We start from the raw sequence: 27,348 nt of genomic DNA on the forward strand, positions 1-27,348 counted from the left end.
TTAGGAGTATTGACAGACCTGTATTTGCTAAAAGAATGGGGAGTGAAATCAGCAGACTTGACCCTTCCCATGCCCAGAAATTATCCTGATCCTAGGAAGAGGAGAAATTAAAATTCAAAAGAAAACATTGCTGCTCTTAATCTGCCAGGGTCATTTCCCCCTTCCTTTCAAACTATAAAATTTTCTTTTCAAGTGAGTCTGTCACACATTAGCCAGAAGCTGCTGAAAAGTCTGGGCATCTTATTTATAGCCTTTCCCATATGCCTTTTCTGAATTTGTACAAGAATAAATTAATAATGCACATCTAAAAATGAATACTCACAAACCATGATAAGATAGAAAGATCTCCTTTATTAATGAACCCCAACAATATTTCTTCAGATACAGGAGTTGTGAACTCAAAATACTCAGAAGAAAAACAAGTTAATATTGCATTATTCTCATAAGAAATACTGCAACTCATTACCGGTAAACATATTGCAAAGCAAAACAGCTTGAAAAAGGGGAGGGGGGGAAAAGAAAGAAAGAAAGAAAAGTTGATCAAAATGGAATTAAGGTTTGTTTTTCTGTTTGAACTATTAAGTCCTTGCAAGCACAGCTCGATTCCGCAGATCAATTCCCAAACTTGTGTAGAAAACATAACCCGATTGGATTTATTTCCTTAAGAGCCCAGAGAGGTGCAATGTTAAAAAGCTACGATTATCAGGTAGCAAGTGCTCCAGCCTTCTGCCACAGTTGTCTGACTTCACCTCGCCTCAGGCGTTAACGGGATGAAAAGGTCTTCCCCCTGGCAGAAAATCAGAGGGCAAAGATCAGGTTGACTCCAGTACATTGTCACTACATCATTACACTCCTTCCTGACTTCATAGCATAGATACCTACTACTTTTCCCATACAAGTGACCCAGGTGTCTCATTGCTCCGTGTCCTGCACCACTAATGACAACAATTCTAATCCCAAGCTTCAGAATGAAGAATGCAAGACTGATTTTGTGGATGAATTCACCACAACTGAGTTTTTCCTGCTTGCAGATTCCTTGGTGCACCACATTATCCAGAAAAAAATCCAGCGCTTGCTAAACTCTATAAACTCACAGATCAAGGGAAAGGGGGCTAAAAAGAATGCACTGAAAGGATCTCCTCCTACTACACAGAATTGGTCTTGGATTCAGAAGCTGATACCACACATGCTGTTTCATTGTTTGTCCGTTTAACATCCACCAAAGCAGCAACTGGGAGACTACCAGGTTCATGCTTCTGCGCAGTCACACAATAATCATACACCCTTAGCACACAACCAACTATACCTCTAAACACACACAAAGACTGTCTTCTCTCTCCTTTCAAGCGCCTCACTCAGTGGGCCGAATTAGGGATGAACATTGGGGCCTTTTCACTCCTCAGCTGACCTATGCAGAGCAACAGAGCTGCAGGGGTGGGGAGCTAGATTGGGAAACCTGGAGGTCTGGACTAGGGTCAAGGCCCAGAGGATCCCTATCCCTGCTGCAGAGTATGGAGTGAACTCAGAAAAAGTCAAAGAGCAGTCCTGGAAATCAGGGATTACACTCCATGCCCTACCCGCAGCTGTTTAAGTTGAATATTAAAATTTGTTGATTTGTGAAGAAAGCCTCTCAGGACTTTTGTCAGATGCTAACAGGGCTACGGAAGTGAAATAGCCAGGTGAGTGGAAAGAAGAAACAGTCCCAAAGAAAGAAGATTGACAACAAAAATTGCTGGAGTATGAAGAAATGGTGAAACTTACCAGAAGATTAAGAAATCAAGAAGAGAGACAATTTAATAAAGACTATTTGAAAAATTATTGTAAACAGCTTAAATCATTAGCAGGATTGAAACAACAACGTGCAGTGAAAATAAACTAAATAGAATATAATGGATGAAGAGTAAAATAGATCTGAACTGGAAATGCAGTGGCAATAGATATAAAATATGTAACCGTGGGGGTGGGGGTGGGGTGTTGATATTAATATTCAGTGCTTTAAATTGGGTGTGTAAATTTATTGCTGTCATAATATTTATAAAGTGAGAAATATATATATATTTAAATGAAATAGCCAGGTGCTATATCATGCAGTAAGATAGATGAAGCACAGAAAGTAAAGAAAGGAGATGTTGAACAGCTGCAAGCACCAGTTTGTTCCTAAGGGGTCACAACCTCCCATCAGCACAGAAAACAGCTATCCCTGCTCCTTTAAAGATAAATAAATTTTCATACAAAAGCCAAAGGCTGTGCAACACAGAACCGGAGCTACTAAGAAGGAAATCAGATACCTCTTTAAAGAGATGTTATGTGCTCTGATTCCGGGTACGGCATGAGTCATCCTTTAACATTCTTAATCACAGCTGTCCATTATTCTAGCCTTTGGGGTTGACCGCAGGAGCCTGTTTGGTTTAATCCACACACCCCCCCCCAGGCCTAAGTTCAAGCTTATTATCTTAATTTTACCAGCTCTGCCCAATCCCCACACTATGGTGCCTCAGCACAGTAAGAAAATCAGACTGAAAACTGGCTGTAAGATTAGCAATTTGCCCCAGGTCAGAGAAGAAACATCCTGCAAGGTTAGCAGCATCCTGCTATATGGCCCATCACAGTCATTCAATCTTCTCATAAACTTGCTTGCCTCCCTTGTCTCACAAGCTGAAAAAAGTGCTGAGCTAACCTGTCAGCTTCTTCACTAGTCCTATCCATAATCTCCCATTTCATCCACAACTACACTGCTGGCCCCCCTGGATGTCATTGCTTGGTAAAAGGAATCACCAATAAAAGACCTGGCAAAGAGGGTCTTAGAAAAGTAGAATATAAGCACCAACAAGGAATGAATTTGTAATCTGATCCCTGAAGTGCCAGGGGCATCGACATCAATTCATACCTTTTCCCCTCCAAATAGATCAGGTATGCTATGCTAGAAGGGCTCTTAAGAGCAATATATATACCCTCCTCAACCAGTGTGACAGCAAGTTTATTCCCATCTTATCTTGCTTGCTTATCTCACCCAACCCTGTCAATAAAATAGCAGTATACAGTGGATTAGTTTCCATTCTCTTGTCCAGGGAAAAGAAAGCACCCCACTCATTAAATACCAGTGATATTCTGACTTGCCCTATGCAGCTCTTTAGTCCTGTAGAGTACAAAACTCATCTCAGATTTATACTAGAGAAGTACTAACTACCCTGAACTGAAAGCCCTTCAAAGTGTTGAAAGTTAAAAAAATAAAAATCACTGCCTCCATAGAATCAGCACTGCAAAGCTGAATTGCTGATTTCAGTTCCTCATGTTAACCACACAGTTCTTCATGCCTGGTTACAGCAAACCAAGGAGAGAGAATATTAAGAACAAAAACAAATTACAGATGCAGCTTCTAACCTACACTTCAATTTTTGTGCCCAAGGATGCAGTAGCTAACCTTCCGACAGAACCAATCAGTGGCAGGTGGGATCTATCTCTTGCTAATGTACTTGCCGAAGTGGTTGCATTCCAAGCAAATGATGATCATGAGTTTGCTTCTAACATTCCTCATCCTTCTCATTCAACATTAGCCACTGATTCCCCTTAGCATCATGGCCACTTTTTTCTCCACTAAATAGACCCGAGTTTTGAAACTATTTTTTTTAGTTTGCCTCCATCCCATTCCTGTCTGCTGCATGGTGTGAATTAGGGCAATGCCTTGCCTTTCGCATGGAACTGCTCACAAGGATTTGCAGAAAACTTTATCAGATAATATGGCTGGATTAATTAATCTTTATTGTCAGGCCTCAACTTTTGAGACATTGATTATATCTGATCACATCTCTGCTTAATAGCCAAAATATGATGAGCTTCCTGCACTTCCACACAGCCCCTTTGCATGATGGGTGAAAAAAAGTTCAAGAAGATGCAGTTAAAGACTTGCTATTACTCAAAGCAGGAAACTATAGGGACTTCTCAACAAGCCAGGATATTACACAAAGTACTATCAATTCAATCTGTGTGTTGCCATTATTTAAACAGCAATACAAGGTAGTCTTTTGTTCCTCCTCAGGTGTGAGCTATAGCAACAATAAAACAAGAAAGACACAAGCAGAAGGAAGAAACTGTTCCTCTGATACTCACGTGATTGTTTTCATTTCCTTCTTTTCTGCATCTGGCCGGGCACGATTCAGCACTTTGAGGAAATCTGATGTTTTTGCTCTCATGCGCGTGTGAATGTAAGCCTGCACATAAGTCAAAATACAAAAGGCAGCTAAGCAGATCTATCTTAGTACTTTGAATTTCAAATTTCATCTAAGCACTCTAAAGGATCTACATGCCAGAATGGAGAAGATGAAAGTCAGGAATCATTTTAGGCATATGAAAGAGAAGTTTTGCATAGCTTCTTCAGAAAAAAAGATTCTATAATAACACTCTTCCTGTACCTTGGAGCATTTGATGTGATAGTGCAGGTAGTCCCGGAATGTGTGAATCAAATTGATGGTGTTGTCCCTGGCAGCAGCACTGGTGTGGCGGGGGAACAGCACTGCAAAGGAGAAGGCAACAGAAAATAGTTACTCTCTACCAAGCACTAACAAAGCTATGAGGGAACTCACTAGTCCCGGGCCAGAGATACATTCAAAAGGCCAACAGCATGTACAGTTATGAATGTGCAGCATTTGCACGGAAGGGCTATAATGAAGTCCTTATCCATGCTGCACACCAGGATTAAGCTTGTCTTAATGGGATGCCTTTAGGGCATCGTCTTTGGAATCAACATCTCTCCACAACTCCAACTCAGGAACTCAACCTAGTATTTGATCAGGCTTAGCTACGCCACTCAGTCCCACAAAATGCTGGCATCAGTGACAAACTTGCTCATCTGAATCTTTCCTAATGGTCCTTCCCTGAGCGCTTCTTGTACAGCTTTCAGTGATCACCACTTTATTCCTCCCAGGCAGCTAGATAAACCAAACAATGAGCTTTGCACCCTCACAGGCTCTTTAGTGTGTGAATAAAGAAGAGGCATTATGCAGCCTTTCACTATTTAGGGACAAAATATAGTTCTCACTGATCCAGAGCCAGAAAATATTATTCACAAGGAACTATTTGCAGATATGATATTTAGTACTTATTTTATCTGTATCCAAATGTGTTGAAATGCCTCTCAGTTAACAGACTCTACAGTTGCCTTCTCTATTTCTAAGATTCATCACAAACCATTATTGGCAGTTTCTCCTCCTTAACACAATTTGCTAAAGTAAGAGAGCACCTGGGAGAAGGCAACTGCCAAGACTGAGTTTCTTATCCCCTTTGTCATAGAGAATAAATGTTCAGGAGATGACAAGATACATTAATATTCCAAAGCAAAGTCCTGCCAGTGACAAGTTTCTTAGACATCCAGAGCCTTCTGTGGGAAAAGTTTTCGTTAACTGTTCCAAGGATGAAGACCACTGTCTTGTTGACAGTAGTGCAGAATATGAGAAGAGTCTGATGGATCAGGCCAATGGCCATCTGGTCCAACATCCTGTTCTCACAGTGGCGAAACAGACGCCTGTGGGAAGCCTGCAAGCAGGACAAGAGCACAGCAGCACTCCACCCACCTGCAATTCCCAACAACTGGTATTCAGAAGCATTACTGCCTCCAACCATGGTGCCAGATGTTATAAGCCAAAAGTGACAAGGAGCAGTCAAGTGGGCAGACCTCGTCTAACTGAAATACAACCATGGAGACTGGGGGCGCGTGTGCTACTTTCCAGTGATTCTGTTTATAAAACTTGGTACTAGGAAACGAACTATTCCTCACCCAGTAAAACAGGACTAGACGGAGCTCTGGATTTGTCAACTGCACTACAGAATTAGGGATACCCAAGCTATTTCTTTGGCACTCCCCAAATCAAGCATGCTAGAGACTGCATATCACCACCACAGCTCTAAATGAAAAGCCATTTCCAATGCTCCACTGGCTTCTGAGATATGCAAGCAAGGCTTTTACACTGTACAAGCTGAACTGGTTGTTAATCAGCCACTGGCTAAGTTCAAGATGCTAGTACTGGTGTATAAGGCGCTATACAATTTGGGACCAGGATACCTATTGGTCCCACCATTCATATACCCTACAGAGCACTGCACCATGCATGAGAGGGTGTCTGGCAGATATCATCTTATCAGTGGATCCATTCCATGTGACTGGCCTATAGAGTGATGGTGTCAGCCCTTGTTAACTCCCTCCTGTTGCACTTCAGGCAGGCACTATCTCTATTGTACTTGCAGCACCTATTGAAGACCTTTCTCTTTCAATGAGCCAAAGTAGAGATTTTTATCCCAGCTGGTTATCTGTACTAGATTTGGAATTATTTTTATATATGAAATTGTTTTATGGATGCCTATATTGTGAAATTGCTTTGAGGTGCATCATAGGAAGCTATGCATAAGTGAAATAACTCTTAAAAGAGATACTAAGCACTTAGCAAACTAAGCAGGATTGCAATGGGAAAATAGCTTTCAACTTGGCTGGTCACCTAGATGAGAGCAGCACCCACTTACCGAAGGTAATGTATCCAATATTATCTCCTACAGCTGCATCTGTATCTTTTAGCTCCAAAGGGGGCTCCCTGTGGCTGAAGAGCACTTGGGGGGCTGTGTGGCTGGCACGACGACCCTCCTTAAACTCCTAGGACAAGACAGGATGAGAGAGAATGTTAATATGAATCAGATACTAAAAACAGCAGGCATCCCCTTTCTGAGCCTGGGTTAATTGTTCTCTATTCTGGGGAATGCAGATGCCCAGAACCAAATATTTATTAAGTCCCTCTCCCCAACTGGTATAACTTCTGAGCTTCTATCATATCTCAGCCTAGAATCAAAACTGCTTGGTAAGGTCACTTCAACAACTATCCTTCAAAATAGTATATGTGTGTTTTCATCACGCTGGTATTAAGATTAATTTTAGTGTCAGAACCCCAAGGCACTTCAGGTTAGAAGCCTTAACATCCTTTGCTAGCAGCTTCATCAAGAATACAAAGACACAGGAGAATGGCAGTGCACTTGAAGAATGATCTAAGACTAGGTCATGAGAGAGTAGCTGAGAGCTATCACCACAAAGGGTTACTCCTTCTCTTGACCAAGGTGCTTTACAACTGTATTATTCACTGCCAAGATCCAGTCATTTTATCAGCACACATAATTGCTTCAAGAAATGCTTGACTAAAGACAGGGTATTTGGAGCAGCTGAATCCGACTCGTCATAGCTAACATAAATGAAATATTAACAGTACACACTACCTTATCTGGGATGAATAAACTGGGTATCAACTAGGAGGTGAAGCACACACATTTGCACTGCTTCAAATGCTTGAAAAACATCTTGTTGCACCTGAATCTGGGTCCATTAAGTTTCAAGATAAGCTACTGATACTTTGATACTATGTAGTCAAAAGAGGCACAGTGCTGAATGTATCCACAATTAAGCCATGTTTTAAATCAAATGATGACAGTGTGACGTACAAATCATCTCAATGAAAACTCCCATTACTTTGTGGAATAGGCCTTTTAACATATGCTTCAGAGAGCATAGTATATATAGAATTAATATTTCTAATTTTAAAGCTCATTTTCTTGGCATTTCTTGCATTAACTATGATTACTTTTGTTTGATTCTTTACTTTCATTTTTAAGCCACTACACTTAGTTTTAAATGCAATTTGTAGTCAACATTTTCTTGACATAATTTGGATGTTGTTCCTCTTTTTCTCTGCTGATTTCCTCTTCTACTTCAAAATTCTCACAGTAAGTAAACAGCTCCTATATATGGACTTTTCTCCTCTGCTTTCACCATGCTCTATTCTACTGTATCCTCTTTGAGCTACTGACACCAATATCTTATGTCAGTGCTTAATTTCTAGAAGAGCGATACTGAGGTTCAGGTCTTTTAGAACCACTCCTTCATCTGGAATCCCTTCCTCCTATTTAGGGAACCTGGTAAAGAAGGACACTGCACCTGTGGAGGAGCAATTTCATCTATTTTTCCTTCCTATATTCTAAAATAGAAACCAACAATACTGAGGAAACAAATGCAGGGCCTGGGCCACAAACTCTTACAAAATGGAAGGCTTTTTTATTTTGTCAGTTATGTCTAATGTTCCTCTAAGCCCTGCCAGGGCCCCCTTTTACACTGAACACACTCACTTCCTTCTTCTATTACCAAGTGGCACCTCAGGACTCGCTTCTTTGGCTTTCCTTGTGTCCTTCCTATATCCCCCTTTTTGCATCTAGACTTTAGTATACTGTAAGCTTGTGCAGTAGGACCATTTTACCTTTTAATCATCATAGAATGCCTAGGGCAGGCATAGGTAAACTCGGCCCTCCAGATGTTTTGGGACTACAACTCCCATCATCCCTAGCTAACAGGACCAGTGGTCAGGGATGATGGGAAGTGTAGCCTCAAAACATCTGGAGGGCTGAGTTTGCCTATGCCTGGCCTAGAGCATTTTGGTGATTCATCATAGATTAGAAAGAGGTGGGTTCTGGAATTAGATTAGGTGATACAATGTCACAGGTGGTAAGGTGATTGCAAGAGTGTCATTCCATACCCCCACTCCACATTCCTTTATACTGCAAACCTGTGGGCAGGATTCTTTGCACAACCCCTACTGAGTTTAGGAGCCTAGCATAATATCCTTACAAGCAGGTTCCTAAAGGCACCACCAATGTCAATCAATCTTACCAGGGTAAGGAACTCGCTTCAAAGTTAGCAGCACAATGGCACTCCTGGCATAAATGTGCAAGTCATACACCACTAGAATTTGACAGACCTTGAACTGGCATACCTGCATAAACACCTTTCCAATCACTACGTCGTCATCATCTTTAAATACCGTGCTGAAAACCACTGTGACACGGTCCTTCTTTGATTCAACATACCTAGGAAGGAGGTGAAAAGAAGGAGACTTCTTAGGCGTTCCAGATCTTCAATGTGAAAAACCCACAGGGATTAAAAAACAACAACCCTACAAGTGTGAACCACTGTCACTATTCAGTTCATATTATTCAGCTATCAGGAGCTCCTTGTGGAGTTTATTTAAAAAACAGTGACCAAAGTACAGTGCCGCCTTCTCCCTGCTCTCTCCTGCCACCTACCCAAATGAAGGGAACAAAGAAGACCTTTAAGGCATGAAATGCGCAACACCTTTCCCTGTACCAAAGGGACCGTGCATGTGAGATAACCACAAGGTGGAGGGCATTTTAAGTTGCCTCCCACAGCAGAGATCTCCACACAGTAAGTCACTGGACAGGTTGCCAACAGTGACTGCCCCTGCCCCACATGCCAGCATAGAATGCTGGCCCAGAACATTTTGCTGCCTTAAATGCAGCCAAAATGATGCCCCTCCCCACAGGCCACTACTTTCTTGCTGTACCATTCAGAAAGCAATTATCACTGCAATCTATCCCCTCAACGCCCGGCTCCCCTTTATGGTAATGGCTGAAGGTCCCTTTATCCTATTGCATTACCAGCTCAGTCTTAACAGCACAGAGAACTGCAGAGAACTGCATAGAACTGGGGTGGGTGGGGGTGGGGGGAACACAACCAAGTAGGCAAGCGCTCAATTCAGCAATGTCTTTTATCTCTGAGGATTATGGCACATCCTTTTGTCTGACCCCTCCAACTTATATGGGGTACTTGTATATATTTACTTGAGCTGCGAATTTGCAAATTAAGAGCTTCAGCCCAACTGAGGGTCAGCAGCTACACCTCAGAACATGCAGTCATGTTTTGCTACTGACCACCCCTAAAGGAGCTTTTGGTTGACAAAGATCAGTGCGCAACTGAATACAGAATCCTTTGAACATCTCTAAACCTCACAGTTTGGAAACCAATTTCAAAATGCGGGAGACGGAAGGCCAGTTATTTCTTACATAGTTTCATCATCTCGGTAATGGATGACTGCTCTCCTCTCTCCATCCTTTCCTTCCTCCTGGAACTTGAAATATTTCTCAAAGACTGAGGCAAAGCAGTTGCGCTTCAGCATGCCCGCTTGGTGCACAATGGAGTCTTTGGCAGCAGGAAGGTTCTCCAAGTCATACAGCAAAGAGACATTGTAACCTAGAACAGGCAAATGACATTGTGATCACAACTTTCCCCTCCTGGTCAGTCTTGAATGGATCACTTTCTGGAGAAAGCAATGCACTGCTGAATCATACATTCAATAATTATTTCAACCCAACATGCCAAGGGAAGGACATTCAAAATAAGTGTTTGATACATTTCATTTAATGTGTCTCCCCACCCCCACCCCACTCCCACCAAAGGAAAACATTTCTCTGCCTTCTTTCAGAGTTGGGAAAGTAGGTCCAACCCCTGTGTTTTGTAACAAATGAGTGGGAAGCAGTACTGTCACAGGTAACCATGGTTTTCCACTGCTTCTGAATGCCTGTCAGTCTTTTTACACAGAACAAAGAATCCCTAACTAGAGGAGCGGGGGCTTGCTTGGGGGTGGATCCAGAATCATAGCTTGCTCTGCTAAGAAATAAAGCTCTGATGTTCTCAGCCTTCCATGTGGAACACTGAAGGGAGAAGGCGGTGCTTTTTAAAAATAGCACTGTGACAAGGAGATCGCAACTGAGAGCTGGCTTGAAAAGGTGGAAAGCAATTCCTTTTCTGAAAAGCAGGGAGTAATTATACTGGAGCAGCAAACTGAACAAGTTATCAGGGCACATATTATGCAGAGGCTTACCAGACTCTGGAGTTACCAAGTAGTTTCCATACACTCTCTTCAACAACTAGGAAATAGACAGAGAAAAGTGTTGTGAGCTTTGACGTGTCTTCCTATGTGCTCTCTTCAGCACCTTCCCGTCTTTCACTCACCCTGTGCTTTTTAAAGCCCTAACCCTTGTTCCAGTCACTCTTGATGTTCCAAGCAGTTATCCAGAAGTCCTAAAAGTTCTTTTCAACCACTTCACGCTCTAACAGTTAAAAGTCTTATACAACAAAGGAAAATATACTGACGTCCAACAGCATAGCTCACCAGCATCAAGCCTTCTCAGCTGGGATACTTATTTTGGCACTACTCAGTTCAGGGTAGAACAGATGAACCCAGTGTGCTTGAAATAGTAACTTGATTTTTAGAAATATTTCTTTAAAAGTAGCTGACTAATGCAGAAAGGCATAGGGGGAAGCAGGTTATTGAGCACTTAATACAAGTGGATCGGCAATGAATCATTGCAATACAACCTGCATGGTTTCTGCAACAATAACTGCGCTGTTCCAACAACAAACTCCAAGGAGCAGATTAATGTAAAATGGCCTCTTAAAACTATTCACTGTTTAGTATTTCTCACCTTCTGAGTTCTGGGAACATTAAAGTAAATTCTTTTTTCCTGGTTGACAGATTCTAGATTTAATGTTATTCTTTGTTAATCCCAAAGAATTCTATGGTGTTCCAGCCACATATTCAGAGGCCAATTATGTTTTTCCTGTTGAGCTATAAATTTCATACATATAATAAGCTTGCTGCTGGTGACATGATGCTTTAATTTGGGAAGAAAGAGTAAAGCCACAAGAGATCTTGCCAGAGTTTATGGATTCAATCCATGTCTGGATTCATATAGTAAAAGAGAGGCTGGAGTACTCAAACAACTGAATCACATATACAAGCTTCCAGAAAGTCATAAAATAAGGTAGCACTTTGATTACAGGCCAGATTTTGGTAGAACATATACTATAAGCAGAGGAGCTTTGACATCTTGTCTTGTCCCAAATCCAATTATTGAAAGTGATTTGCTGCCAGCAAAGTGTAGAGAAGAGCATTTTTTTCCAACCACATGCCATCTCTCACACACAAGTAGTACCTATATGCATGTATTTCACACTGAATGGAATTTCTATATTTTCAAAACACACACCTCTTGCCTTTGAGGAGCAGCTTTACAACCCAGTTACTTAAAGTGTGACAGCAGCTGTGTCCATGCAGACCAGGCAAAAAGACACACTTGAAACTGCACTGAGAAGATCCAGATAGCTTATAAACTAACAGGGTTGGGAACAGAATTGCACAAGGACCCCCAGCACAGCTTGCGAAGGTGGGGCTTAGTGCAAGAGCTTTAGAGGAATGCTTCCATCACAGTGATACTCACAGAAAGTTCAAATCCGTAGCACAAACTGGACCCCCCATTCACACATATATATGACCTCATGAGGAAATATTTCCCACTCTACTAGCAGTGTGAAATGAGGTTTCACAGGCAGGTTTTTTGAAAGCCATAAAACTAATTCTGTTATTAGCTGCTTACTAAAGAAATGCGCAAGCTCTTGACATACAAAGTGTGTCATACCAGCTACCTTTAGAGCTCATGCATTTCCCCAATACCTGGTGGTCCTGGTTGACTCAGCTACAAAACTTACATTTTTTTCCCCTGAAACAAGGGTGAGTAGTTTGAAAAAAGCAATAGGTATCTCTAGAGGGAGAAAGTGAACTGGGCTTTGAGTGAACTGGGCAGCACACTGTTTATTTGAATCAGTTCCTTAACTCACTCCATCTGTCCTCAGAAAGACTGAACTAGATACCACACATTCAAACAAATATGGTAAAACCTAAGACTCTTACTGGGTTGCGAGTTTTCCATGGAAAGTAGCAAGACAACAGGTGCTACAAAACTGAACTTGAACACTTCTTAAATAATTTGCCTGCCTCCTCTGCCCTTTAGAGGTACTATGCCAACATCTCCATCAAAGATTTACACAGTCCATTGTTAAAAACCTATGGCAATCTTTTAGTAAACTGTTCATTGCCAAGACTGTTTTCCTCCTGTATAAGGCTAGCCTTATACATCATGTGTTCTGGGCAGACCTTCACTTCCTTTCACCCCACAGCAGAATTTCCCTTTCCTCCATTCCTCTGCTCCTAGTTGCATCCTGCCTTAGAAAGTAATTCTGTTGGGCCAGAGAAATGGATGGGTCAAGCATCGCAGCTGCAATAAAGACACAGTACATTTTTCCAGGTCACTTCAACCAAATGCTCTCAATAAAAGCAGACTGGGGCAACTTCCTTGTCTCTTGACAACTGTTAAGTGGCAGCAGCAGGAGGGAGACAAAAGAAAGATGCAAAGTTGCTCTGGAGGCAGTGAAGAAGCAATATCCTAGTGCCCCGGGATATCAGCAGCGGCATTGGAGTTCTTCAGGCCAAAGCTGCTCCATACTCCTATTCATTTGATACAGCTGGGGTTTCTCAGAGACTGAACAAGACATGACATGCAAGTGTGTATTAAAAAAACAACAACTGATGGCCACTTTGTTTATGCAAAAACAGCATTGAACAGCCACTGAATGGACACAGGCCACTTCCTTTTTATTTTCTGCTCCAAATCAAGCCCTCTTTAAGGCATCCTTAGCCCTTAGGCATCCTGAATGGTTCCAGACACACTTGCAAGGCTAAGCATGTATATGTACACAAATATACATGAATAGGAGAAGAGATTTGGAAGAACAAACAGGCAGGGAAAGAGTTAAATCACCAGCCTTGACTCACACACTTTTCTGCTCAGAAACAAATCCTCCCAAAACTGCTTTTCCATGAACAAAGAAGCCATCAGGGCTTTAAAAACATGCAGTTTCCAGGCTTTCATTTTTAATTTTTTTTTGCCCATGGCTCTTCTCAGATGCCAATGTACATGATTCAAGCAATTTTATGAACCATTTCCTTAGTTTTCTACATATGCCCCGTACCAATTGTAGCATCTATTCTTGCTAATGCAGAATGAACCTCCGTTCAGTTATGCAACATCTGAAAACCATTTCAGGAACTGAGTCACACTTTCTGCTGAGAGATGCAACCACAAGGCACAGAGAGGACTGTTATTTCTACCATAAATGGCAGCAAGAGACCTGCTGCTCAACATGAACCAAATTTGCCACTTCACACATAAGGGACTTAAGTAGTGAGAGCCCTTGCGGCTTGCAGATAGATTCAATTATTTATTTTTATTCACGAAATGTATATACCACTTGATTGTAAGAACCCTCAAAGTGGGTTTAAAAAAATTCAAGCAGATCTAGAAAGATCCTGCTTTGAAAGCGTTGCTACAGTAGAACCAGCACTTGCAGCTTCCGCAGTGATTCTCCCTTACAAACTCTCCAGGTATCAATGGTACAGTGCAAACCTTTTAATGACAGTGCCCTAGTCAGCAGTACAGAGACTGGAGTAAGCTGTACTATCTCTACAAGTATTGGCATCATGTGTTTCTCCATTCCACAGATATCAGTTTCAAGTTTAAAATGGATTTAAGTCGGACACAGCTAAGCTAAGGAGAAGTACACCAACAAATGATGAAATACCTGGATGGCAATCATCAAATGAGATTTATAACGAGCAAAATGCCAAATTTAAAACTACCTGGATGTCCTTTCACATGGACAGTAGTTTATAATGAAGTCCTACTATCCACAAAAACAACATTATTATAACACAGTGAAGTCAGCATTCAACATCACCTACTAGTCAATCTCCCAAAGTTTGACAGAAAAGGAAACATTTTAATTAATGATGTGGGGCTGAGTCCAAGTACTCTTCCCTTGGAAGAGAGTTCCTTAGTCACTTGTGATCACTGAGAATGTGCTGCCGCAAGTAGGAATTTTTATCACTATAAGTGGGATGAGAGTTTTGAAAATCTTAGCAGGTTAGGAAGAGAAAATGTAGGACCAGGAAGTGTTCTGAGACACACCAAACTCCAACAATTTTGGGCTATGCAAGTCAGCATTTTGAATTGTGCCCATAACAATAGTGTTCAGTAGTTCCACCATGAACAGTGAATTGGCAATGCCTATTTATAGTAATTCAATTAAAGAAAATCAAATGCTTCTAAAGAGTTACCGTATTTTTTGCTCTAAGACTCACTTTTTCCCTCCTAAAAAGTAAGGGGAAATGTGTGTGCGTCTTATGGAGCGAATGCAGGCTGCGCATCTATCCCAGAAGCCAGAACAGCAAGAGGGATTGCTGCTTTCACTGCGCAGCAATCCCTCTTGCTGTTCTGGCTTCTGGGATTCAGAATATTTTTTTTTCTTATTTTCCTCCTCCAAAAACTAGGTGCATCTTGTGGTCTGGTGCGTCTTATAGAGCAAAAAATACGGTAATTAAGGCAGGTATAGAGGCCGTCAATAGAATATAAGGATAAAGACTACATTCTCACCTCATCAGCACCATGTTCCTGGAGCTCTTTGTAGAACTTTAGAGAAATACTGACCATAACCTTTGTTTTATCACCATTAGGGTTGGAAATATGGTAAAGAACTCCATCGAAGTCTAGGAAGGAAGCGTTTGAGAGATGAGTGCTTGCATGTTTTGGAACCTAGTTGCCCAGCAAGGAAGGACGTTTTCTAAAATAATGTACACCACAGAATAAAGGTTTTGAATTACTAGTAAAAAAGACTTTTACATGAACAGGAAAAGCAGCCTGACAAAGCAGAATCCATCATGTTATGACTGTATTGTGATTAGGTTCTCCCAGATGACACCTGGGCCTAAAGGTTTCTATTAGAATCAAGCTGCATTTTCAAAACCACACTCAGGTGCCCAGCCAAGTTAACAGTGGACGTTTATAACTGGTTGCTCCTGTGAGTCACTACCCTTAGGCAGAAACTCTTAATATTCAGTGCAAACCTGTATCCCCATTCTTCCCCACTGGTAAAGCAACAGTTATCAGTGGTTCTGGGCCGATAGGTGCCCAGGCCATAACACTATCTGAGTTGAGTGATGATGGCCATTTTATCAAGAATGAAAAAGATTAAGAACCCAGGGCTTGCAAACTTGAGATAAACTCTTTTCACTGGAGTATCAGATGTTGTGAAATATTAATGGAATGGTATTCTTAGTTTACAAATCTCACCCTTAAAAGCACACTCAGTCTAGATTGAGAAGGCTATGAAAGCCACCTGATGGATCTATCACCATCATAATCCTCATTAGTTATTAGATATATATACCACCCTTCATCAAAAGGTCTTACGGTAGTTCACTAGATAACATACCAACTCCAACAGGATGAACACAGAACAGCTCCTCATTAATTACATTAATATACCAAGAAAAGAGCTTTATTTGTGCATGCACAGTCCCATCAGCAGAAGGGACACAGGGCTCACTGATGAGGACAAACTCTGCAACACAATGTGGGGATTTGTGTTTTTACTCCCAATTCTTTATCCCAAGAAGTTTAATACATTGGCACTTACCTGCAAATGTTACTTCCACAGCCTCAGGCTTGTTTCTGCAAAAAAACCACACACAAAGAAAAAGCAATCAAAATAAGCTGAAGCCCTTGCAAAAGTTCACAGGATCTGGGGTACACTTAATCACAAAGGGCTGAATGCCAGCTTTTGATCCATATACTTTCTAGCATATCTGCAGCCATTATCTATATTTGCAGCACATTAGCCTTGCCATTGGCATACAGAGATTCCCAATAGCCTCTGATACCCAAGTGACCAGGATTAGAAATATAACCGTGACCCATATATTCTTAAAACAGCCCTACAAACCTTGGTCTACCCTTTGCATGCTATAGCTTAATAGATATACAGTGGTGCCTCGCAAGACGAAATTAATCCGTTCCGCGAGTCTCTTCGTCTTGCGGTTTTTTTCGTCTTGCGAAGCACGGCTATTAGCGGCTTAGCGGCTATTAACGGCTTAGCGGCTTTAAGAAAAAGGAAACAAACTTGCAAGAACTCGCAAGACGTTTCGTCTTGCGAAGCAAGCCCATAGGGAAATTCGTCTTGCGGAACGACTCAAAAAACGGAAAACTCTTTCGTCTTGCACGTTTTTCGTCTTGCGAGGCATTCGTCTTGCGAGGTACCACTGTATTTCTGTTACTTTGTGAGGCTACAGAACAGGCACAAGCAACTGTAAAAGGGTCCTAATGGAAAGTGAACTTGATTTGTACCATATTCCATACTGGGTTAAACTACCTGGCTCCATTAGCAGAAGCAATAACAACAATTTTATTATTTATACCCCGCCCATCTGGCTGGGTTTCCTCAGCCACTCATGCAAAGACTCCTGTTAGCACAATGGAGCTTAGCCCCCCACCCCGATATCCGCTCTGGAGGATCAGGAGAGCCCCCAGAACAATGTGGGGGAAGGGGAAACCCCACATCAGCACTTCTGCTTGTAATGACAGAAAAAGCTCCTTCATAAGAGCACTGGCTGATCCAGTGGTATCACTGATGAAACTAAGAATTCCTCTCATTATTGCAACTCATTTCTGAGTGACAGACCTTGACTTCAGGATGCAATAAATCTGTTCACCACATCTGTTGTTGGGCCTGAGCTTTAACAAGTTCCAAGCAAACCAGCTGGATTGTAGTTTTTATGCAAAAGTATGACCAAGCTTGTGGTCAAGGAAGCCTCTTCCATGTTGACTTTTCTCGCCAGTGGAGGGACTATTGAAACTAGGTTTTGTCCATATTGTGTTAAGTTCTGTCTAGTGCTCATTTAGAACCATAGACAACCAGCAGGAAATTGCTCTAGCAAAAGACAAACATGGTTTCTGAACTACATATTTTGTTTTGGTATTGTGGTATGTATGAGTGAAAATGGTACCCAGAATTTTAACTTCAAGCATCTTCCTTCTCACTAGCTTAAGTCAAAAATAGCCGTGAAATTTCTTAAGCTATGTCTATATATGGCACTACATTATAAACTATCAATACCAAACCCTTTGTTTTGACAACCTCCTCTTCATCCATGCTAATAGAATCATGTACGGTTTCAATGCATTTAAGAAGCTCAAGACAGTTCTTAGAATTCTATAATGAGACTTTAGAAAGCTCAGGACCAGCCTTTGCCCACCAGATGTTGTAGAATATATCTTCCACCATCCCTGACCATTGGCCAGTTGTAGTCTAAAACATCTGGAGGGCACCAGGTTGGGAAGACTGCTCTAGACAGTTATCACAGTGGAAATACGGTGCACAAACTAAGGGGAATAAATGGAAGTATGGCTTCCTATATATTAAATTATTTCCAGTTACCTACAGACTACTGTTAAATTTTGCTTACCATCTGGAGTTTAAGACTATAGGTCTACTACACCAGGAATTAGATCCCCATTTTAGCCTTCAATCTTGAGTGGGGAGCCATTTCCACATGCTCTCAAATTAATCTATGTTCATTGGTTATCAACACAGACCAGAAGATAAATTCCATTTTCAAGCACTAGTCATTACCACGCAGCTAAATGTGACTGGCAGTCTAGGGTTGAGGTAGCAAGAGCATTTTATTAGCTAGAAGCAGAAGGCAGCAAAAGAGGCAGGCTCCCCACCCACACATTTGCTAGTTCTCAAGCAGGAATAAAAAGCAACCATCGTTTCTTATGCACTCACCAAATTCATTTCCACTGCAGAGCTTATGTGAACATAAAATGCACCCATGCAGATGGTTAAAACAGCAAAACTGGTCACCTCCAAGCATTCCAGAACTCTTTCCTGAATATAGTTATGGTAAGTCACATTTTGTGAGCACAAACCTGAAGGCAAATTAGTTTACCCAAAGATACATAGTGCCCACACAATTTTAAACTTCTTGGCTGGTAAACTGTGTGAATCCAACCACCATTCTCAATCCACCAGCTCAGTTTTCACTCTATAGTATATGATTGCTGTATACTATGTAACAGAAGGGTGGCTCAAAAATGAGATTTGCCACTCATACCATTCTTTGGCTCTCATTTCAAGTACTTCCTTAGTGAGAATGAATGAAAATGGGGCTTATCCTCTTGAATCTTACATTCACCTCTGACTACATCTCTTACTTTGCAGCTTCTCAATAATAAAAGAGAAAGACACTCAAGGAGAGCAAGGAGGGAACAAATTCAGTCTGATGGCCATCAGTTACCAACTTGCTAACTGGCAGTTGATTGCTAAGTCCAAATCCCTGTGTCCAGCCCAAACTGGCTACTGTGACTTACAGAACTAACTAATATGTCGGTGCTTCTTAAACATTCTTCACTCAGCCACAACATGCTTCAATTTCAGTGTGGATATTTAAGATATTTTCCACTTATTTTGCTAGATGTTTAAAATTCCAGTCAAAGCCATTTTGGCATTTCCTTTGTAGGGCTTTTTGCTAGCCTATGAAAATATATGTCATTCTTGAAGCACACAACATACAAAGGGATTCTGTTATCCTGCTAGCAATATACACCCACTCATGTGCATGCACACACAGCGTCTACCAAGAGAAGGTGATGTTGGTACCCTGAAAGATGTTGGCAACTTAAACACAGCTGCATATAATGGCTTCTTTCTCACCAAAGAATACACTTTGGCTAGGAGCAGCTGGAGCTATAAAGTACTTCCTTGCTACCAAAAAGTTGTTCCTGTGGCATCTGAGATTTCATCAGCCATTGCCCACATATTCAAATTCATCTTTGTAGTCAGAATGGTTAAATCCAGAGTACTGTCCTCTGCACCCGAAATACAATTAAATACTTGTGTGGTGCAACTGCAAAGCAGAAACAGTTATAGAAGACCAATAAACTTTTTATGTAAAATAACATTCTGAATAACTGATTGTATCTTTAATGAACTATTGTCCAGATGAAACCTTCAAAAATCAGTGATGTCACTTATTTCTCACCACTGCGTGCAGTGAATATTTTGTTCCTGTTTATATGTTGCATAGTCAGTAAGGCTGCAATCCAAACTCCCACTCCATCACATTTGGAGGGGGGGGGTGTTGGATGGGCCAAGGTCTTGCTTTGGGGTGGGATATAAGCATAACATATAAATAAGCTCTGCCAGCCTCCAATTGCAGAGTGATGCTAGTGTGTGTGAACGAAAGTTTAAAGCTTCAAGGCAAGGGACTGATAACATTAACCCATCATATGGAGCCATCCTTCAGCATGTTCTACCAGCACCACAAATACAAGATCCACATTGTTCAATTGGGCATAAAGTAAAGGTAAAGGGACCCCTGACCGTTAGATCCAGTCACAAACGACTCTGGGGTTGCGGCACTCATGACTAAGCTTCTGGCGAACCAGAGCAGCACACAGAAACACTGTTTACCTTCCCGCTGGAGCGGTACCTATTTATCTACTTGCACTCTGACGTGCTTTCTACGTGTAGCTTTACTTCACTGGTGATGTATGAATCCATTTGCTCCTCCTGATGGCTCCCTTCCCAATCAAAATGACTTATTAGTAGTCAGACTTATCTCCAAACTTTCCAACAAAGCACTGCTTTCTGCTATTCTGATTAAAGTGAGTCTCTCTCTCCTTTTCTTTGTGAGCTTCCTACAGTGCAAGCCACCTGAAACATGAGGACACAGGGAGCTTTTCTTTTAGTTGCATCTGCCCTAAAGAGCAAACAAAAAAGGCTCACAAACCAAAAATACCACCCAGCAGTCAGTTCCCTTCCTGTAACAGACTCTAAATGCAAGACAGGCCTGTTTTTGACAGACTCATCTGAACTTGGGAGGCTAAAAAAAACCAGTAGTGGTTTCAGCCAGAGGCATCTGTCTGTTTTCCCCATTAACATTAATGGGCACTGAGTTCAGGCCATTCAAATCCTCTCTGAATCTGATTCCAAGGACATCTACCCTAATGCAAAAGATGATGAGAAATGCTTTTGGCTGGCCTAATTTCTTCCTGCACTCCTCTGTCTCCCTCCACCTAATGATAGCTGTTTGCCATTCTTAAATTAAGTTGCTGTACTTTCGAACTCCTGATCAGACTTTTGTCCCCAAATCTACTGGTAAGAGAGAATGGCAGCTAGAATGGATCTAAGCCAACACATGCTTAAAACCAACGTCAAATCCCCATCTGACAGCATTTCCCCTATTTTCACTCGGACACAAGCCAAATGCCTCAGACGAACAGTAAATTAATGAAATGAGAAAAGAGATAATTATGTACAGTATATTGTGCAGAACTTGCTTCTCATCTGCTACATTAGACAGAAGTGGGGGCCAAGGCACACAGGAAGGCATACAGGGGAAAGGCAGCCTAATTAGGAGCTCATTCGGTTCACAATTAATGTCTGGTCTGAGTAATAAAGGAAATTGAGGATTTCAGGCCAATTTAATCTCCCATTTCTGTAGGACAAACAAAAAGCCAATTAAAAGCTTACACCCTGCACAGGGGATCAGTTCATATTCCACCAAGTCTATACAGCTTTGGGGAAGTGCAGGACAGGATGTACTAATAAATAGAGATTATGGTAGAATCTGGTAATAGCACTGTGCCAAAAATAAACATTAGAACAGGAAACTGCAACATTTAAGATAACTAGTTAAAGTGTCCCAGTCCCATGTTCAAGCATTCACAGGCACAAACTTTAAATCCCTCATATGCTTAAGGGATATGAGGGTATGTGGAACTGTCAGGCTCATATGCTGCCCGATTACTTGGAAGTCCCAATGAAAGCAGTGGAATTTCCTTTCAAGTACAAATCTTTGCATTCAGAATGAGTTAAAGCTTATGCAGATCTGCATCATCAGATACAAGGAAAGCACCAAATGGTATGTCAGCCTGGCATGGTGCTAGGCCAGCTGCCCAAAGCACTGTGTTTTACAGTGGAAGGACAGCAGACAAATTCTCTTAAACAGATACAGTCAACTCACAACTTACATGCATTAAACTTGTGTGATCCCAGTTTTGCATACTTGGTGCTGGCAAACTGATATCACACAAATTAAAATGCATGCAAGGCACATGCAATTCAATGCATCTCTGACTTGCTTATTGATTGGGCTCTGGGAAGCTCTTGAGCAGGCTTCCTCAACCTCGGCCCTCCAGATGTTTTTGGCCTACAACTCCCATGGTCCCTAGCTAGCAGGACCAGTGGTCAGGGATGATGGGAATTGTAGTCTCAAAAAACATCTGGAGGGCCAAGGTTGAGGAAGCCTGCTCTTGAGAGATCTCACACAGCCCTGTGACCTCTTGTGATTGCTTTGAGAACCTGTGCAAGAGCCCCTCCCTGCCAGGCCGGCAAGCAAGGTGGAAAGTTTAAAGGTGGGGATGCTTGTGTGGGGCCAGTTTTGGGGTTGCTTTGACTGTATAGATTTTGACTTTATATGCAACCCCCAGAATGTAACCCTCACATCACCCCCCAGCCACTCTGGGCAGCCTACAGCATATATACAAACATAGTAAAACATCAAGCATTAAAAACTTCCTGACATAGGGCTGCCTTCAGATGTCTTCTAAAAGTTGTGTAGTTCTTTATCTGCTTGACATCTGAAGGGAGGGCATTCCACAGGTAGGGCACCACTCCCAAGAAGGCCCTCTGGTTCCCTGTAACTTCACTTCTCTCAGTGAGGGAACCAGCAGAAGTCTCTCAGAGATGGACCTTAGTGCCTGGGCTGGAGATGCTCCTTCAGGTATACTGGACAGAGGCGATTTAGGGCTTTAAAGGTCAGCACCAACACTTTGAATTGTCAGAATTCAACCTCAATCTGTTACCCACCATCCATCCTCCAGCCACTTACACAAGTTGCAATATGACTTTAGTTTGTTTGAAGTCCAGCCCTTCCATCACTTTACCTTCCTTTTTCAGATAGTCTGTCTCTGTACAATGGTTCTACCCTGTGTCTGTTTATTCTTTATGGAGTAATCTCAGAATTTCACATAAGAGACATAAGAGAAGCAGGATTAAATTAAACAGTACATGTAACTTCAGCATCACCTGACTTGAAGATGATACCAAGGGCTGCTGAAAATACTGAATTATCCAACGCACATAAAATGAATGAGAAGGAAGTAATGTGCAAACCTACTGCAGAAGCACTCCTATTTCTGGCTTTCTGCTGTGTTGAGAGACTTCATTACAGCCAGAGAGGTAGCCGCTAGATAGTATTAAGAAACTAAAGCTTGAAAAATCTACATAAAGATATATTAGAAAGATTTTCTATGACAGTCTTGCAGATTAATCAATTATGTCTGTCTACTGCCAATATGTAGTAACCTCTGATCAGCTGCTGCCGGGTGGAGTTGAAGAACTCACTACTTCTTGATGCAAAATTTTGTTCCAAGTTGGCTACAGTCACTGAAAACCTAGACCCAAATAAAGAATCATTCTGCATGGCTTACCAAACCATCTAAAACAGAAAATTTGAAAAAGTATGTTGAAACAGTTTCCAGACTGCCAGGAAACATCAAGAGCTACAAATGTAAAATTAATGTTATTTAATTCCATGTGTAACTTTGTGTCCATCATAATCTGGGAATGCATGACAAATGTCATATATAGAAACACTAAAAACCAAAGCCGGAGCCAGAGCAGTTAAAACAGGCTACTAAGTGTGACTTAGCACAGCAGAAGCTGTGTGGGCATAATGTTCACAGATCAACAGTGATAGCTGGGAATGCATAGCATTCTGGGCTGTTCCCAAGAAATATGCGTGCTTTTTTAAAAAAAAACAAAAAACCACAGATAACTTGACGTTCCAGAACACCCGTGGGCAAAGCCGAGCAAGCGTTTTCACAAATATGCAGACAATGAAAGAAAAGATGGTGCCAAAGCCAGGCCCTTCCTAGAAATATATTCTGCTTTATTCCATAGAATACTACATACACTGATGGATCCCTGCTCTCATTTTACTGATCTGACTGCACTACCTTAATTTATCCAAAATTATCCCAAACAGCATTTTCTGTTCCATCAAATAAAGTGAAGTAGCAATGGGACCAGTTCAAACAAAAACAGAAATGTTCAAACTAAAACACAAATGATAGAACTGTGAGACAAGAACAGAGCACCACAATGCAAGCATGGTAGCCCATCCATTAATTATCACCACTTCCAAGGCATTTAAACACTCATTACTTCTCTATTTACACTTATCATTCTGCAACTGAGGGATGTGTCTGAAACATTCAAGGAGATAGAAACCAGTACCATATACTGGATTCAGACTAAACACACATTGATTAAGGGCCTGTTTTCAAAGGAGCAGTGCTCTAAACTGTGGGGCTTAGGACTATTTCTCAGATGTATAAATGCAGGAAGAAAAAGTTCGCTATACACCCATTCCGTAAATGAAGAATGACTCAGCTTGAAACAAACAATTTAGTACTCATTTCAGATCTCTGTCTTGGTTTTGAGCTTGTCGGGACATGGAAGCCTTCAGCTTAAAAAATGCAGAACCTACAACTTCCTCTCTGCTAATATACCTAAAATACTAATCATACCGCCGTTCTAGGGAAGCCATTTTGTTATATTTCCTGACACATAAAGAATTCAACAGGAGATTAGTGCAAGGGCCACATAGGCTGCAATCCTAACATAATGCTGCAGCAGCGGAGTTTGAAGGAATGCTCCAGTCAGTGCTGCATCCATAACTCCAGTGTCCACACAAGTAGGGGGGTTTTGTGTGTGTGTGGGGGGGTGTAGGTCCGTAGGACAAAATATCCTAGGCTGCTGCAGTGTAAAGGCCCAGATCATGCCTGTTGCATCATAGCAGCAGGATCCACAGGATCCAACAGATCCTGTGCCAGTCTACCCCAAAACTCAGCCTCGGGGATGCCACTAGCAATAGCTTCTGCCTGAAAAGCTGGGTGAAGGGGCATCTCTGCTCCATCCAAACTCCCTCCAGAGCAGCAGATTGGGGGACTAGATTTCTTTCTCCCATGTTCGTGTTCATGTGTGTGTGTGTGAAAAATGCAGCACAAGTTTGCAAATGTGCATGCTACTAGGTATGGTGCAGTGAATAAATTTATGGAAAGGTTTGGAGATACCTGAAATAAAATCGCTACTCAGCCATGAAGCTCACTGGGTACCCCAGGCCAGTTGGCCTAACCTACCTCACATAGTTAGTAAGAAATAGAGGAGATACCCTGAGCTACTTGGGAGTTGAGACAGGATAAAAAGATACTTAAGTGCACTTACCAAAGAATTGTAACTGTACACTAAACAGGAAGCTACAGCAACCTTGTGCCAAACCAAGGCTTGCTTCTGCATAATTCATGCATGAAGAGGGCCTAAGATAGCACATCCTGCCCAAAGAGTTGGGACACAAGTGCTGCAATCATAGAATTGTGGAGTTGGAAGAGACCATGAGGTTCAGTCTAACCCCCTAAAATGCAGGTCTCTTTTGCTCAACACAGGGCTCAAACCCACAACCATGGGTTTAAGAGTCTCATTCTTTACCACCTGGGCTATCTGCATGTTAATTCATACATGTGCATGAATGCAGCATCAATACTAAAATTCTACATATTTAGAAATGTGAAGCATTCGACAACAAGATACTCTGTGCACAGGACGTTGTATTATGTGAGGGTGATAAATTTATGAACATCCAGAATCAGCAAGTATGGCTAGTGTTATTGCGTGCAAGCATAAAACTGGTTAGTGATGTCTATTGCTTCCCAGGAGTCTTCACACAGTGCTCACATTGCAGTGTGCAAACAACAACTGCTGAAGTTAAGAGGTTGAACCTGGCCAAATACTACACATTCAACTACATGTATTACATTAGCGAAATGACATAAACACTCTTAAAACCTCTGACAGGAAATGCTCCTCAATATACTGTTATAGCCTTGAGTAAGCAGGCCGATCTGTACAACATATTGTGTGATTAAATTTTTATCTTTCCCCCCCAGGAATAGCCCTCCCAAAGTTTTCCTCAAAGAGTGTGTGATGCTTCTGTCAGGCACTGCTACTACCAGAAGCCAGCATACCATGAGTCAAAGTACTACTTTTTGAACAAAACAAACACTACAAATTGTATAAAGTTACATTGCATTTAGATTTCTTATACAAAGCATGAGCAGAAGATGGTCTGCTGGACACTGACATGCAATGTACCTGGTATCTCCAATTTTCTGGGATCCTTACAAAGAATGCTAAACTAGGTGGGCGTGAGAGGCAGTTTTGTTATTAAGGCTCACGTAACACAAATTAGTTATACCCTGACAGTTATCTTGGAACTAAATTATAAGCATGAAACATTTGTTTCCAGTATTAAGTACCTTAAATGAAGTCCTGTAGCAATATAGGAATGCAGAAAGCTGCCTTATACCAAGTAAGACTGTTGGTTCATCTAGCTCAGTACTGTTTGCACTGACTGGCAGTAATTGTTCAGGATTTCAGGCAGGAGTCTTTGCTAGCCCTTCCTATAGATACTGGGGACTGAACTAGGGGCCTTCTGCATGAAAAAAAGAGATGCTCTACCACTGAGCAATGGCTCTATGAAACAATCCACCTAAAGGACAGGCAAAAGCTGAATGCACCCACACCCTCCAACAACAGGGATACGTTCGCCAACACTGTGCCCATGGCACATACACACCAGAAAACTATTTTCAAACAATTCTGCATGCTCCAAGTTTGAAAAACTCTCAAAAATGGATTTCGCAATCTCCTTTTAACTTTGCTTAAACCATTACAGAACACTTGGCTTCTCAGTCACTTTACATACCTGAAACGTACACTCTATGTGCAAACCCAGAGACACACCCTAAGTTAAAACAAGGCTGAGCAAGTGAGATCCCAGAGAAAAGGGCACTTCCTGGTGAGAATGGGGAAGCAGCAGCGTGTGGTGTGATCAGCCTATACCGCCTGCTCTGCAGCAAACCTGCATTCAAAGGCCGCCACCGACTGAACCTACCCAGCTACCCAACCCTTTGGAGTCCCCCCCCCCCTTTAGGAACAAGCCTCCTTTCCGCTGCCTAACGTTATGCGATGCCGATACAGCGACGGAGAGCTACAAGGCATTTTGACAGACTGGGAGGAGCGGGAGGAGAGGGAAAATCGATACGAAACGGTTCAGTTTCATGAGTCAGTTTTATTTCTGGGTGGAAAGAAGGGAGCTCAGCGAGGAAGTTGGAAGTCCTTCTCCCGCACCTAGTCACACAGGGTGGGGAAGCACAACTCCACCCCGGCGGACAGTCAAATAAAGTGGGGGGCGAGTGTGTGTAAAGGGCTGGGTGCGTGTGGAAGTAGGCCCCGAATCCCCGCCCTGCCTTTAAGGAGCCTTGCCGCCACCCTCCTGCTCCGGCAGCCGGTGTGGTGGGGGGCGGTTGTCGGGGAGCCCCGTTTTGCCCCCCCCATCCCCTCCGCCGCCGCCGCCTCGCCTGCCACTCCCTCTCCCCTCTCCCTTCTCTCTCTCACCCGGCGGCCGCGCCCTCGAACTTGAGCGCGAGCGTCTCCTCAATGATGCGGTTGTTGACCTCCAGCAGGATCATGGCGACGGCTGCGGGCGGGACGAGGTGAGGAGGGGTACGGAAGCCGGGCGGGGAAGGAGGAGGCGGGGGGGGAGAGGGGAAGGGAAAGAAAAAAAACCACCTAGCTGAGAAGCGCGCCGCACCGGGGACCCGCCCGACTCCAGCCGCTTCCGCCACAGGGGCCCCACCCACCTTCGCCGAGCCGGCACCGTGCGTCACTTCCGG

The 27,348-nt window shown here is 42.3% G+C and overlaps 1 protein-coding gene across 1 annotated transcript; it reads right to left on the bottom strand.

The window, feature by feature from the left end:
• Positions 1 to 331: 331 nt before the first annotated feature.
• Positions 332 to 27,291, bottom strand: ARPC2 (actin related protein 2/3 complex subunit 2). The gene is made up of 10 exons (XM_081004125.1): positions 27,071 to 27,291; positions 16,187 to 16,221; positions 15,145 to 15,257; positions 10,698 to 10,743; positions 9,880 to 10,066; positions 8,793 to 8,886; positions 6,511 to 6,637; positions 4,410 to 4,510; positions 4,108 to 4,208; positions 332 to 787 (listed from the first exon to the last, which is right to left on the bottom strand). Exons 1-10 carry the CDS (start codon positions 27,142 to 27,144, stop codon positions 763 to 765), a joined length of 903 nt encoding a protein of 300 aa, XP_080860251.1. The 5' UTR covers positions 27,145 to 27,291; the 3' UTR covers positions 332 to 762.
• Between the last annotated feature and the right edge of the window lie 57 nt (positions 27,292 to 27,348).

Source organism: Podarcis pityusensis (assembly GCF_964106645.2).
Source record: "Podarcis pityusensis genome assembly, chromosome: 1".
NCBI classification, from domain to species: domain Eukaryota; kingdom Metazoa; phylum Chordata; class Lepidosauria; order Squamata; family Lacertidae; genus Podarcis; species Podarcis pityusensis.

Coding starts and splice junctions, on each gene's coding strand:
- ARPC2 (XM_081004125.1), bottom strand. CDS start 27,144: ATGATCCTGCTGGAGGTCAACAACCGCATCATTGAGGAGACGCTCGCG. Junction 16,222..27,070: donor TTCGAGGGCGCGGCCGCCGG/GTGAGAGAGAGA, acceptor GTTTTTTTGCAG/AAACAAGCCTGAGGCTGTGG. Junction 15,258..16,186: donor TGTGGAAGTAACATTTGCAG/GTAAGTGCCAAT, acceptor CTTCCTTCCTAG/ACTTCGATGGAGTTCTTTAC.